This window comes from Helobdella robusta, assembly GCF_000326865.2.
Source record: "Helobdella robusta unplaced genomic scaffold HELROscaffold_26, whole genome shotgun sequence".
NCBI lineage: Eukaryota > Metazoa > Annelida > Clitellata > Rhynchobdellida > Glossiphoniidae > Helobdella > Helobdella robusta.
Genome location: NW_008704349.1, coordinates 1,567,485 through 1,581,738, shown reverse-complemented (window position 1 = coordinate 1,581,738; position 14,254 = coordinate 1,567,485). Strand labels below are relative to the sequence as shown.

The following is a 14,254-nucleotide window of genomic DNA, read 5'->3' as shown; positions in this document are numbered from 1 at the left end:
CGAACGCGTAAAAATATTCGATAACAATTTTATTAATCGACGGAAGTAAATAAAAGGAATTGAACTAATGAACTCTAAAAGAATGTAAATGTCAATGAACAAACTGGAATACAGGAATTAGAACTCTTCTTGTTGGGTCTTCAACTTGGAATATGTTTCTTGGCGTTTTAATCGTACGACTTCGACGTGTGTATCCGATGGTGATGTCGATACAACTCCAATAAATAAAAGAAAATGAATCACAAAAATCGGAGCCTATGGAAATTCCAAGCTGCGTGTGAAACTATACCAATGAGTATAGAATCCAGCAAAGAACCCTAGGTCCACAAATAGCACAAGAAACAAAACAACGAGGCGGATTCGTTTTCACAGAACCCAAGGCCTGTTTTCACTGGGCCTGTCTGTCAGTCGGTCGGCTTTCGCACAACCTTGGCCTGTTTTCACTGGGCCGTCAAGTCTGATCGGCTTTCGCACGATCAAGGGCCTGTTTTCACTGGGCCTGTCTGTCAGTCGGTCGGCTTTCGCACAACCCTGGCCTGTTTTCACTGGGCCGTCAAGTCTGATCGGCTTTCGCACGATCAAGGGCCTGTTTTCACTGGGCCTGTCTGTCAGTCGGTCGGCTTTCGCACAACCCTGGCCTGTTTTCACTGGGCCGTCAAGTCTGATCGGCTTTCGCACGACCAAGGGCCTGTTTTCACTGGGCCTGTCTGTCAGTCGGTCGGCTTTCGCACAACCCTGGCCTGTTTTCACTGGGCCGTCAAGTCTGATCGGCTTTCGCACGACCAACACAAGACAACAAGAGTCAGAACAACACTGGTAACAAATTGTGTTTCTTCAGTACGCGTGCGAAACTATGCCAATGAGCATAGAGTCTCGTACTGAATCCACTTTTGAGAACTTAAGGCGTTTCTGAAACTATGCCAATGAGCATAGAATCACGCGTTAAGTCTCTTAGATACCAGAACAGGCACTGATTACTCGAAGCTGCCTAACTGGTGAACCCAAGGCTGACTCTTTGAGAACTTAAGACGTTTCTGAAACTATGCCAATGAGCATAGAATCACGCGTTAAGTCTCTTAGGGACCAGAAGAGGCACTGATTATTCGAAGCTGCCTCACTAGTCAACCCAGTCCTCTAACTGGTGAACCCAGTTTCTCTCTCTTAAGTCTTTTCACACCCTTCCTTATCAAAACAAAATTAGATTTTGTTTCGGGTGTTTTAAAACATAAAAATCTACAAGGCATGTCCAATTAATCAGAAAAAGTATTAATTAAATTTTAAAATAATTTATAATAATTTATGACGTCATCTAAATTGCAAAACAAAAAAAAAAATACGTTGTCACCTATCGAGTAAATTAACTTGCACCATGCCCCCTATCGAGTGAATAAATTTCGCGTTGAAAATTTTGCAGTATTTTTTAGTCAGCATTATTTCATAATTCTGACAATATGCATGCATACATCAACACTATACTATAAATAACAGAACAAGTTTGAAAGCATTCTTTGGCCTGTGTTGGATTCAAAAAATGAGATCATTCAAAAGGTCAGCATGCAATATTAATTCTTCTTTCTTAATATTTTATATTTATTAATTTTATATAATAATATTATTTAAAAAAATATGGATATTATTTTCTCATTTTAAAGAGTAAATTTATTTTTTATTCAATTTTTAATCAGCTGACAGTAAGTTGTATAACTCATTTGGCTGCCATTGGTGGGGGTGGAGCTAATGGGCAATTGTTCCAGGAGGCGTGGCTACACCTCATTAATAATTCATTATTGCATGCTAATGAGCTAGTTGATATGTTGGCTAAAGTGATTTTAAATAAAGAATCAAGTAAGAAATATTTATTTTTTGTTGTTTCATTTTTTTTGACGAGTTTACTTGTCAAATGTATTAACTTATTTTGAATTTTAAAGTGGCCAATCTCAGTAAAGACAAAGCCGAAACCACGCGTATATCATTTTATTTCGACCAATCAAAATCAGAGGATGTGAACTACTTGACCAATAGGCTGAAGGGATTGACTAATGTTGTTTGCAATTTGATGGGGTTAGGTTGTTGCACTATGAGAGATAAAATATAATTTATTATAAAGATAATAATAATAATAATAGTTATAATAAAAATAATTATTTCTATAATTGTTATATTAATTTTGTTTATTATTACAATTTTTCAGTCATAATTTTCCTACCGTTGTGTCTCTGCCCGTAAAAAACATTGTAAACTTGATAACGAAAATTCTAGATTGTCGTCTTGTAAGTTTGAAAAAGCTTTCTGAGGGTTATGCTCATGATGATGATTGTGATGATGATGATGGTGATTGTGATGATGATGATTGTGATAATGATGATGATTGTGATGGCTATTATTAATTATATCTTTTATTTAAATTTACTTTTTAACAGATCTCGGTTGGTAAAGACAGACAAATCTTTTACAATCAGCTCATTAATATTCATATTTTAGCCTTCAGACTTCTTCAATCATTGATTCTATGGTAATTAATTTTAATTTATTCAAGCTAATTAATATTCATTAGCTGATTAGCGTCTGAGTTGTTCGAGTTAATTAGTTTTAATTAGTTAATTTTAATAATGACGGAATGAATAATAAAAATATAATACTGAAAAAAGATTAACGAATGAATGAACAAGTGAATAAATTAATAAATAAATGATGGATGGATTGATTGGTTGATTGATTGATTGCATGAATCAGTATCAAACGTTTCATCGGCTTCTGAAAAATTACGTCCAAACACAACCTCATGTAAACCTCTGTGTACCTTTAATATTTACACACACACACACATTAAGAATTCAACAACCAATCAGAAGAGAGAATATAAATTGACCTATATGCAAAATTAATTACGTCTTAATTGCTATTAATAATTACTTAATTGTCTAATGAAATTCAACTAATTAATATTTTAAATCATTTTCAGCTCCAGGCAAACCTCATTCATACATTCGGACGTTATATACGACTGTATGGCACAGTCTTTGCAGGACTGCAATAATAATAATAATAACAACAACAACAATAATAATACGAATAATAAGAATTATAATAAGAACAATAATAATAATAAAATCAGCAACAGTAATAATAATAATAAAGCCAAGATTGAAGATGCTAATGGCAATGTTTATTTGATATAGTTGGTTTTTTTAATTACTCATTCCTCTAATCTATTAATCTATCTTTTGTTTATTTATTCATTCATTCGTTCGTTCATTCATTCTTTTCTCGCTCACTCATTCAGTACCTTATGAACAGATGCATACGCCACCTACTCAGTGACATTTTTTTCATTAATTCATTCGTTTCTTCAATATTCTTTCTATCCATCTATCTTTCATTCATTCCTTTTTTCATTCATTCTTATTTTTATTCATTCTTTTTTTCATTCATTCCTTTATTTATTCATTCATTCATCCAGTATCTTAAGAACTGAGATATACACTTGCATGAAGCACTGCCTCCTGTATGATATCCTACCGTCGTCTTTAACGACCTTGAAACTAATCGTGGAAGCGGCCATCTTGGACTTTACCCCTTCCAAATCTGCCCTCAATTACGTCAACAATCATCTCTGCGCTGCTGGTTCTGGCATGTCTAGCTCTAACAAGCAAGTCAGATTTACTGCTGTGATTGTTGTTTGTTGTTGTTGTTTTTTGATATTGTTATTAATATTTTTTACTATTATTATTATTTTTAATTGTGGTTATAATTGTTAATATTATTATTTATATTATATAATATTCATCATCGTCATCATTGTTCATTGGCCGCAGCTATTAACAACTCTTAGCAACAACTTGCCGAATTCTAAAAAGCGAAAGAAGCATGGAAGAGTAACGGAACTAGTGGAAATCCCGGAAGTACCTATAAATGGCAATGACGTGACGCCGACCAATGAGCAGTCAGTAATGTGTATTACAGCCCTAGAAGGTATGTGATTGGTTGAAGTGTTAAAATTCTTTAATTCTATAAATAATAATTGATCTACCAACGAAACTTGATCAAATTTTGGTTGGTTTCAATAAAATTTATTATTATAAATTATTATTATTAATTATTATAATTACATTTGAATTTGTAGCCCTGCAGTTACTAATGACCTCTGACCTCACCTCAGTGGTGATGATGACCTCTAGTGAGAGTTCATCATCTTCATGTAAGAGTAGGAGTTTAGAAAGGCTGCTGATTGTTAGTTTAGCCTTCGTTATACAAGATTATTGACATCTTACTATGTTAACAAAAAAATTTTGGAAATTTTTTAGCCAGTTTGGAGGTCGGCTATAACAATAATTACACAGATACAACAATATCAGCAGCATCACCTCTATCACATCAACAACAACAACAGCAAGAGGCTGACAACGATTTTGGAAATTCCCAGTTTCAAATTGTCCATTTATAGGCTGCTGTCCGCCATGATGACCAAAGATATTTTTAGATACTCGCATTTGTTCTTAAATGCGGTCGGGATTTTTCAGAAAGCTCTTTCCGTCGATTCCGACATCAAAGTTAGTCGATTGTTTTTGGTGGATTGATTGATTGATTGGCTGGTTGGTTGAACGATCCATCGATTGATTGATTGATTGATCAATAAATTTTCATTTTTTCCAGGTAATAGAGCAATCAAAGTTAACCCTCTCTTGGTTAAAATCAATAAACTATTCATTCACATCATCGTCCCATCCACCTCTGCCCTCATCATCAACGTCATCAGCGTTCTCTTTGACGTCATCAGCGTTCGCTACTACGTCGTCAATGGATTTTAACCAATGGCAGCGGGAAGTGGAAGATGATTTACCTCACAGTGCTGTGAAAATTTCCAAGAGAAATCTAAATCCCGTGGAAGCTACTGCTACTACTACAACTACAGCTACAACTACTACTGCTACAACTACTACAGCTGCTACTACTGCTAGTAGTAATAATAATAATATCGATAATAATAATAATAGGAATAGTAATAATATCATGGAAGCATCGTTTTACGTTATTGACGAGCTAGTATGCAACAATGATGGTAATAAGGACGAATGCTTCGACGTTAACGACTGTGGCCATAACAGTGGCGACAACATTATCAGTGGCGATGATTATGGCGCCGAAATTGATGGTGGTGATGATAATAATAATAACAATAATAATAATGATAATAATACAATTGGTGGTGACGATGATGATAAAGGTCTTGTCGAAGAAAGTAAAAATAATAATGATGATGATGGTGATAATATTAATAATGACGTCACTGATGGTGGTGATGATGACGGTAGGAATATGGTATTGCCTGATTGTGATGATAATAATGGTAATGATAATAATAATGATAATGATGATAATAAGAAAGTTGCTGAAATGGCCGAGACGGATAGCTCACATTTGGTTTGATAAATTGACCACAATTTTTTCATTTTTTGCGTGATTTGATTTATTTATTGATTATTTGTATTTATCTATTGATGTATAAATTTTAAAGTTTCAATATCCGTTATAATTAATTAATTGATTAATTAATTAATCAACTAATTGGTTAATTAATTGAGATTAATTATTTTTCAAATTTCAGTCCCTCGAACTGATGTTGGTTTTGGATTCATTTCACGACGTAGACGCTGAGGCAGCCGATAAAGAATCATTCAACCAATCATTAAATTAATATAAATGTTATTAGTTAGTTAGTTAATTAATTAATTAATTAATTGATTGAGATTTGTTATCTAATTCGGTGATTCTCAAAGATATTAAAGTCTGGACTATTTAGTTGTTGGATACTGTTAACATTTTTTTTCAACGCCTTACGATTTTACGAGTAAATAAACGTCACAATTAACTTCAAAAACATTCGGATTATTTTTTAAAATCTCACAATTTTCAAATTTTTCCACCGAGACGACTTTCTGAAAACCGTGCAAGACGTTTTCTTCTTGTAAGAAGAAGAAAAAGAAGGCAAATATGTCGTACGCTAAAGTTGTTAATAATATGGTTAGTTGGTCATTATATCTTTATAAAATTTTCTTCTCGGATTATCATTCTAGTAAAAAGTAAACTATAATGAATAAATGGATCTAGTTGATGATGAATAAATTTCAAAATCATTTCGAATTAAAGATGGAACTGGAGAGCACCATTAGGAACGCTAGCAATAAGACTATTATTATCGATTTCTGTGCAGAGTGGTGCGTTCCCTGCAAAGCTTTGTCACCCAAACTAAAGGTAGTAAGAAAAGAACTGCCTGTCTGTGTGTGTGTGTGTCATTGAAATGAGTAAACTGACGATGTTTTGACGTACGCCATTTGTGATAATTACAATTTTATTCAGTAAAAATTTATTTGCTAATAAAAATTGTAGTCCCTCTCTAAATTGAAATGAACACACACGCAGGACTTCGCGAAATCATGCCCCAACATAATACTGGTCAAAGTTGACGTTGACGACGCCGAGGTCTGTATTCGTCTTCGTCATCTTAATTTCAATATTTTCACATTTAGGACCTTGTTAGAACTTACTAAACGTCGTTTATATACATACATATTAGTCTATGACAGAGTGAGTTAAAGTTTAAAATTTCTCAATGGTGATTCATTTCAGGACGTGGCCGACAAGTATGGCGTAACCGTTTTGCCGACTTTTGTCGTCATTCGAAATGGATGCATGGTTAGGAAAGTTTCGTTTCCAAAAACATCACCCAAATTTTTGCATAAACCTTAATTCTGTTCAAATTTAACCTTGAAAATTAGTAAATTTACTAATTTTAGTAATTGATTAGATTTTGAATATTCATTTTACATAAATACATTCATTACCATTGATAATTTCTTAAAAGGCTGATAAACTGATCGGATCAGAATTGGACAAGATTGAGAAAATGTTCAAGAAATATGACGATAAGAAGTCCGAAATCAATATTTAATTAATTTCTCTACCGATGGATAAGGAACTTGTAGGATGGAATTTGTAAATTTGAATCGCCATTCGAACAATTGCTCGCATAACAACTTATTTGAATACAACTTTAGCACCATCGCATGAATCTGCGCGTGTATTAACTGACGAATAAATATATACCACCAAAGAGTTATTGTTCGATTTTCTTAATGTGGTGCTGCCTATGGTGAATTAAGCTGGTAGTTTTTTCCCTCAATAGATTCATGTAATACTCAATCTCCTAAGCCTAAAGATGTGTTATTTGGTAACGGAAATCCCGGTATTTTTGATATACAGTAAGTAACTTGGATAGACCGAGTGGTTATCATTATGTACCTATTACTGAATGCACACTGTAGTTTGATATTTTTAGGAATGTGGTGCTGATATAATGAATTAAGCTAGTAGTTTTGCACAAGATTCATATAGTACTCAATCTCTCGAGAAGGAAAATGTTTAATTTGGTGATGTGAGTCTTTGAAATGTGGTAGCATGTTGTATGTTTGCAGTGTACTAGCTAAGTGTTAAAATGCGATTAATAACGTCATCGCTCTTTTTTTTACAAATATAAAGAAACAGAAAAACATTTAAAAAAAAACGAAAAATTAAGTTAACAAACATGGGTCGAAGTTTGAAATGACCTGACAACTATTTAATTTAATTTCTCTAAAATGTCCAAAGTTTAAATTTGAGAAAACTAGTGAACCAATGAAATTCATGAATACTGGAGGAAAGGAATTTTACGATCGTTCTCAAAAGGTCTAGAAAAATGACGCGTTTCATTTTGGCACTCATATGTTTCTTCCTCGCGTCGATGGATGTCTCGCTCAGTCAGCTGTCCAAACGTGGAAGAACCGAACAAAATTCAGCGGACAAGTCCTGCAAGCATCACAGTCACGACATGGAAAAGAATCATTCCATCAAGTTTGTATTCTCATGGAACGAACATCCGACAGAAAACTTGAAAATTTTCAGACCGGAGAATAAGAATAAACGTTTAGGTACCGGCACCGATGGCCATCATTTTTATGCCTCGTTCAACAAGGTTGATTTGCACGCAACAGGTCCCGGCAGATTATCCGGAGAAGTTTTCAGAATCACCTTCACCTTGCTCTCGGCATTGATCTTGATCACCATACTGCTGACCATCAACTTGATGGTCATCATGCTCTGCATCGCGGCCATCACGTCGACATCAACCGCACCGGCGCACGCTCAGCCGCAACCAACAATGTAACAAATTAATGAAAATTTATTAAAAATTTATGTTACACTTGAAGCAACGAACAATTTATTGAACAATGACATCGAAACTTCGATAAAATGAAAACGAGTTTTACGCGTAATTAATTTAAAGCACTCAAAAGAACTTTATAAAGCACAAGAAATCGAGTAAATAGCACAAACAAAAATGTAAAAAAAAATGTGACGGAACTCAATTTCCTAAGTTTATGAAATCAGAAAATGATAATTCTTGCAAGGAGTCAATCGAAGCGCCAACAACGTTCTGCGAATTTGGCAATGAAACATTCAAGTTTGTAGCAACATTCTCGTTTTCAGTTGAATTTGCTAATTTATTACCAGGTAGTGAGTTGATTAGAATGTACATGGGGAAAGCTAACGAGGAATTTGAAGTTCCGTCGACACAACTCCTGTCAAAGTTAACTTCAGTTATTTGCCTGCTAGTAAGCAACTGTGGTGCTGCATTAGTCTTCAGGCTTGCTGGTTCGTGCGGGAACCCAGCATCACTCGTGGATGGCGTGTTGGTTAATAAGTGAGCCAACACGTTAGAACTTCTTGAAGCTGTCGAACTGTTAGCGTTGGAAATCGCTTCTGGCATTTTAGCATTACCACTATTGCTAGGAGCGTGGTGAATTTTATCGTGTACAATTAAATCAAGTAGTCGACCGAATACTGTATTACACAACTCGCATCTTATCGGTTCGTCGGTATTTAAATACAATAGGCTAGATTTGTCAACCTCTTTGACAGATGTACATGGTTTGAGATTTGTATCGGAAATTGTTTCTGAAAGAATTGGTTGATTGACAGCTGTAGTCGTAGACGCCAATTTATGCAGACGTTTATGAAGACGCAAGCTGCCTGAATAGACAAATCGTTTGTCGCAGTAAGGGCAAGGGAATGATTTGTAGCCCTCATGAGTTCCTCTCACGTGCTCCTTCATGTTATGTAGCCTTGTAAAAACCTTCCCACAGATGGGGCACGTGTTACCACCCTGATGAAGTCGCTTGTGGTCCGCTACCTCTCGACCTGTGCTCATTTCTTTACCGCACTCAGCGCAACTGTACGGCTTCACAGTCCCATGCAGAGATCGTCGATGCTTCGTCAAATCACTGGCGAATGTGAAGCGTTTGCCGCAGCGATCGCACTGAAAAGGACGTTCGCCACTGTGCAGTCGTTTGTGCTCGCATACCGCGTAACGCCGACTGAATGTTTTGCCGCAAATGTCGCAAGCGTATCGCTTGGAGTTTGAATGCTCACGTTTGTGATCTGTGAGGTTCGAGCTGCAAGTGAATGATTCACTGCAGATGTTGCAAACAAATGAGTTGTCAGCAACTTGCAGGCTAGATTCGACATTTGAACTGCTTGTAGGTGACGTAATTTGTTTATTTGAGGAAGAAGCATTCAGCCTTTTTGACTGAATTTCACTTGAATGTTTCTTTGATGTACCGGCAACTTGCTTTGAAATTGTATTTTTGGGTAGTTTTCCTGAGAAGTGAGAAGAGTTATTTGGAATTTGCACTACATAATCTCTCATTTGGACAACCTTCTTAGATTCGGATGGAGGGCTTTGAAGGAGTGATTCCAATTGGCCACCAGGTTTACTACTTGTCAAATCGGCCAATGAAATAGTCAAAAAACTATTTGAAGACTTTGATGACTTGTCAGATTTTTTTACAAATTTTTTCTGAGAAACCTGTTGAATTATGTCATCAAGAGGACTTTTTGGAGAGTTGTTGCAACTAAAACCGCTGCCAGCACTGCTTATTTTAGACTGAATGTTTGACTTTTTGTTAGTAAGGAAACTTTTGAGTTGAGTTTTGCTTGCACTGTTAGTGGAGAGTAATTGAGAAAATTGTCCATTGCTGCTGATAACATTAACATGTATGATGCCAGTAGCATCAGAGCCACCAACACATGAGTTGATGTTATTGATATTATAGTTAGGTGTTTCAATGTTGTTTAAAGCTGTCTGAGTAGCACTATTAAGTGCTCCACAGTGGTTTTCTTGTGTGTTTGTATAATTATGATCACTAGAGGTGAATGGAACATCATTTAAGAAAAAATCTGGTAGGTCTTTAACTATTATATTTGACCTGCAAACATTTGATAGATTATATCAATGAAAATTTTAGTCATACAATAAATGAATGATTGAATGAATGAACAAAGTAGCAATGAAATGAAATACTTTTTCACACTATCAGCAAATGCAGCTGTCATGTTCTCAATAAATCCAATATCCTCAATTCCCAGTTTTTGTGTGGCTTTCATTAATTCTGAATAACTTAACAAATCTGTCGAACCTTCAACCTTACTTTGTTTCTTTCGACTGTAATTACTGCGAGTGTTACTATTGCTATTACTACTAATACTACTAGCAGGTAGGATTTCAAAAGCACCAGTGTAAATATACTGCAGTACGTATTCTATGCAAGAGATAGAGCAGTCGTCGGCCAGTAACTCAAACGAATTGTTAAATGTCCGGTTCTGCTGAAGATCGTACTTTTCAAAAACTGATTTTAACTTCGGGGAAACCGTGGAAAGAATTAGGCTGTGGGCAGTCAGGCGTTTGCTACCAATGCTAATGCGCACATCGCAGAGGTAATTTTTTTTGCAGTAATCGTGCAAGGCGGTGGAAAATTGCTTTAAATAATTGCTTTGTACGTCCATTTTTTTCATAAATTAAAGTTTATTAAATGAAAAAAGCGATCTGATAAAGACAAGACCACGAAATTTTTAATGTTTACAATTAAAAGTGAATCTAGTTACTTTTTAAATAGCTAACAAGGCGCTGCATATTACAGAGACAAAATGAATTATTACTACTCTAAATGCTTAAAAGGTTGAAAATAAATAAAAAATTTTAAATAAATATAAAATGTATAATGTAAATTTTTTAAAAAATTACTCGAAAATTGTAATAAAAAGTAATATTTTGTTGCATTTAAATTCCATCACCTGGATTTTACAGTTAAAAAAAGAGAATTTAAATTAAAAAAACTAAAAGTGAACGCCAATGTATCTCTGACGTATGATTGAATATGAAATGGAGTCGAATTTGAAAAAACCACTTTAATTTATGAAAATTAAAAAAATTGAAATAAAAATATGATTAGAAGAACGAAGAGAATGTTAGTATTAGCGATCGTCCTGTTTTATGCAATCCTAATTTGCTCATTTTGCATTGTGAAATACTTCCTCTCAAATCCAAATGCACTGACCAGAGGTTGTTTGATTTTTTAATAATTTTTAATTTCATTTAACTTTTAACACATTTATTTATTTATATTTTATTTATCTTTTAATTTTTTTAACTTCAAATTTTAAAGATTTTTGAGTTTTTTATTATTATTATTACTCAGGTAAATTAAGACTTACACTGTCTTAATTCTTCTTTTCTATTAATAATAATAATAAAAGACTCAGAGATCTTTAAACTATTAATAATAGTTTAATATTAATTAATTTGTGTGGGATTTGGATTTGTTAATTGTTGTTAGTTTTGTGGAGGTCGATGGTCGCCAATGTCCTGAAAGGATAAGGCACAAGAAAGAAAAAGATTGTTATTAATGTTAATTAATGTAAACAGTTAACAATGTTAACTATTAAAAAAAATTTAATCATATATACCAATGATAAAATATTAACCACTGAATCATTCTAACTTTTTAATACAAAAATAAAGTAAAATAAACTTATTTTCACTATTTTAGTTGGCAAGAATTTTTTTTCTCGGTAAAATTAGTCATTTAATTAAATTTAATATCTTTAAATATTTTTTTTTCTCAGCTATTGGTTTCTACAGGAGACAATCTGAAAGTTTTATTTACCAGAATATTAACCCATGGGTTCAAAATGTGCAAATGCAACCCATAGATGCCTCGGGTCGCCTGGAGCACTTTGTTGAAGTTTGGGGAGATATCAATATAGGTAAGTATAGTAAGGAAAATTCAAAAGACATACTTTAATTAAATTGATTTATGCCAACAATTTGGTAAAATTCATACAAGATATATATGTATATATATATTTATTTAGGTATAAGGGCATTGCTTATACAAGTTTCATTAACTTCTATCGCTGTAGTATAATTTATTAATTTTAATTTCATTATTTTTCTAATTATAAATTGTAATATATATATATATATTTCATTTCATTTCAAAGTTTTATTCATAATCAACAATATATAAAATAATAGGGGTCCAGTAAAATATAAATATATATAAGCTGAAAACCTCGTCTCAAATTAAATATAAATAAATAGATAAGTACATGTATGTATATTTATATATTTTTTTCTTTAGGTTGTTATTTACAGTATGACATTTTAAATTCCGACTACAGAGGAGTTGCTGTGTTTGAGAATTTTAAATTCAAGTTGGGCTAATTAAATTTTTTAAAATTCTATTATTCAGTGTCCTTTATCAATCTAGTGCTTTTTCTATTCGGTGATATTTTTTTCTCATTTTTAGTGTTTTTTTTTCTATTTAGTGTTTTTTCTATTTAGTGTTTTTTCTACTTAGTGCTTTTTTGTAATCGTAATCTAGTTTCTACTATGGCACGGAGGAATATTCGAATTATAAGATGGCAAAAATTATCATATACGTCGGTAATGGTAGGTCCAGAAAACACGTTAAGAAAACCAGGAAGTGGTTGAACTATTTATACGCTGTGAAAGTTAGATTAAATTTTTTTGTTCTTCCTTTCTTTGTTTTTTTGTTTTGCTATCTTTTTTCTTTTTTCGATTATGATTTTAATCAATTTTTTAAAATAAAATTTCATTGTAAAAATATTGCATCCTTGTATTGTATATCTTTGTATATTAATATTATATTTCAATTAAATAATTAAAACGATGAAATAAAATGAAAGTAAATAATTGCATCTAATGATAATAATATTTAAACTGAATAACCCGAGAATTAAATTTTCTAAAAAAAAAAAAATTCGCTAAAACCATTTTCAGACGGGACAGATATACGAGGTGAATGACACTTCCCTGAAGCCATTCACCATCAACCAGCCTCTGGTTCTCCCGCGGTATAAAACCACGTACAGTTACGACATCGGCCTCATTCTAATCGGCGATGAACTCTGCAATAACGCCTGGCTCGATGGGTACAGCCATGTTTTAAGTTTTACATTTGTCACCTACAACGCTGTCCAGTTGAATGACAAAGAGAGGATTTATAGGTGGCCCTTGGGTGTGGCCAGGTGAGACAGAGTTAATTTTTTAGGATAATTTTTTGATGGTTTGTTCTTCCATAATTTGGGGAGATAGACTGGAGGTTGATTGGTTGATTAGTTAACTGATTGATTGATTGAATTTTGTGATATGTGTTGACAGTTATTAGATGTTTGTCATAGTCAAGGTTGTTTTTAACATTTTCTGGTTATGTTTTTGTTAGTTTTTAGTCTATTATTTGTGATGTTAATGAGTGAGCTGGATGTATTTTGTTGAAGAGGGTTTGAGAAGAGGATGGTGGTATGAATGTATGAACTGTTCAACAGACATCTCCACGGATTAATTCAGTTACAGATCATTTCCGTCCGTCAAGTCCATTCGACTGAAGAGTGACGCGGCGAGACCTTACTTCTGCAACTTCATTGCAACAATTTATCCCAAATCGTCCCGACAACAACTCCTCGATGAGATCCACCAATCGAACGAGACATCTTCAGCTGCAGCCCAGTTCTTCCATTCATTCATCATCAGCACCAGAGATAGGTTTGCTTTTTTTTTCATCTCACCTCAAAAAAAATTCGTTTGGTTTTATTATCATAAATTAGAATTTTTTTTAAAAATTCGATTTTAGTTGGAGTCCAAATGAAGAAAAATCATCGGCTCAATTCTACCAGAAGGCCTTAATGGAAAGTGATTTCACGCTATGCTTGGACGGGCTGAACGAGGAAACCTACAGAGTATACGAGGCCATCTCCATGGGCTCCATACCGATCGTAGAAGATGCGCCGCCCAACTTCCAAATGCCTGAACACGCCGGCTCCGAGAATTTCTGCTACGACTCAAATAGGAATGAGGGAA

General features: G+C 33.9%; 6 protein-coding genes across 6 annotated transcripts in view; 4 read left to right on the top strand and 2 right to left on the bottom strand.

Moving 5' to 3' along the window:
• Window positions 1-366: 366 nt before the first annotated feature.
• On the bottom strand, window positions 367-1,244 carry HELRODRAFT_173422 (hypothetical protein; the record flags this gene model as incomplete). The annotated part of the gene is made up of 2 exons (XM_009020029.1): window positions 367-813; window positions 1,140-1,244. 2 exons carry the CDS (start codon window positions 1,242-1,244, stop codon window positions 367-369), a joined length of 552 nt encoding a protein of 183 aa, XP_009018277.1.
• Window positions 1,245-1,531: 287 nt separating this feature from the next.
• Window positions 1,532-5,695, top strand: HELRODRAFT_173421 (hypothetical protein; the record flags this gene model as incomplete). The annotated part of the gene is made up of 10 exons (XM_009020028.1): window positions 1,532-1,548; window position 1,653; window positions 2,000-2,061; window positions 2,963-3,178; window positions 3,461-3,653; window positions 3,816-3,972; window positions 4,124-4,230; window positions 4,305-4,505; window positions 4,819-5,421; window positions 5,606-5,695. 10 exons carry the CDS (start codon window positions 1,532-1,534, stop codon window positions 5,693-5,695), a joined length of 1,647 nt encoding a protein of 548 aa, XP_009018276.1.
• Window positions 5,696-6,147: 452 nt separating this feature from the next.
• HELRODRAFT_173420 (hypothetical protein) lies at window positions 6,148-6,949 on the top strand (the record flags this gene model as incomplete). The annotated part of the gene is made up of 4 exons (XM_009020027.1): window positions 6,148-6,252; window positions 6,421-6,480; window positions 6,628-6,693; window positions 6,863-6,949. 4 exons carry the CDS (start codon window positions 6,148-6,150, stop codon window positions 6,947-6,949), a joined length of 318 nt encoding a protein of 105 aa, XP_009018275.1.
• Window positions 6,950-7,732: 783 nt separating this feature from the next.
• On the top strand, window positions 7,733-8,200 carry HELRODRAFT_173419 (hypothetical protein; the record flags this gene model as incomplete). The annotated part of the gene is made up of 1 exon (XM_009020026.1): window positions 7,733-8,200. The coding sequence occupies one exon, from the start codon at window positions 7,733-7,735 to the stop codon at window positions 8,198-8,200; it is 468 nt and encodes a 155-aa protein (XP_009018274.1).
• An 837-nt stretch (window positions 8,201-9,037) lies between these two features.
• HELRODRAFT_151411 (hypothetical protein) lies at window positions 9,038-9,535 on the bottom strand (the record flags this gene model as incomplete). The annotated part of the gene is made up of 1 exon (XM_009020025.1): window positions 9,038-9,535. A coding segment is annotated over one exon (498 nt), but the record flags the coding sequence as incomplete, so codon positions are not given.
• Window positions 9,536-11,231: 1,696 nt separating this feature from the next.
• Window positions 11,232-14,254, top strand: part of HELRODRAFT_191935 (hypothetical protein) — a 5,191-nt gene continuing 2,168 nt past the window's right edge. Inside the window, exons 1-7 of the mRNA XM_009020024.1 lie at window positions 11,232-11,434; window positions 11,998-12,138; window positions 12,516-12,588; window positions 12,759-12,888; window positions 13,178-13,425; window positions 13,751-13,939; window positions 14,028-14,254. The exon at window positions 14,028-14,254 is cut by the window's right edge and continues 517 nt beyond it. Of these exons, the coding sequence (XP_009018272.1) occupies window positions 11,317-11,434; window positions 11,998-12,138; window positions 12,516-12,588; window positions 12,759-12,888; window positions 13,178-13,425; window positions 13,751-13,939; window positions 14,028-14,254 (1,126 nt within the window). The 5' untranslated portion in view covers window positions 11,232-11,316. The remainder of the gene's footprint in view (window positions 11,435-11,997; window positions 12,139-12,515; window positions 12,589-12,758; window positions 12,889-13,177; window positions 13,426-13,750; window positions 13,940-14,027) is intronic.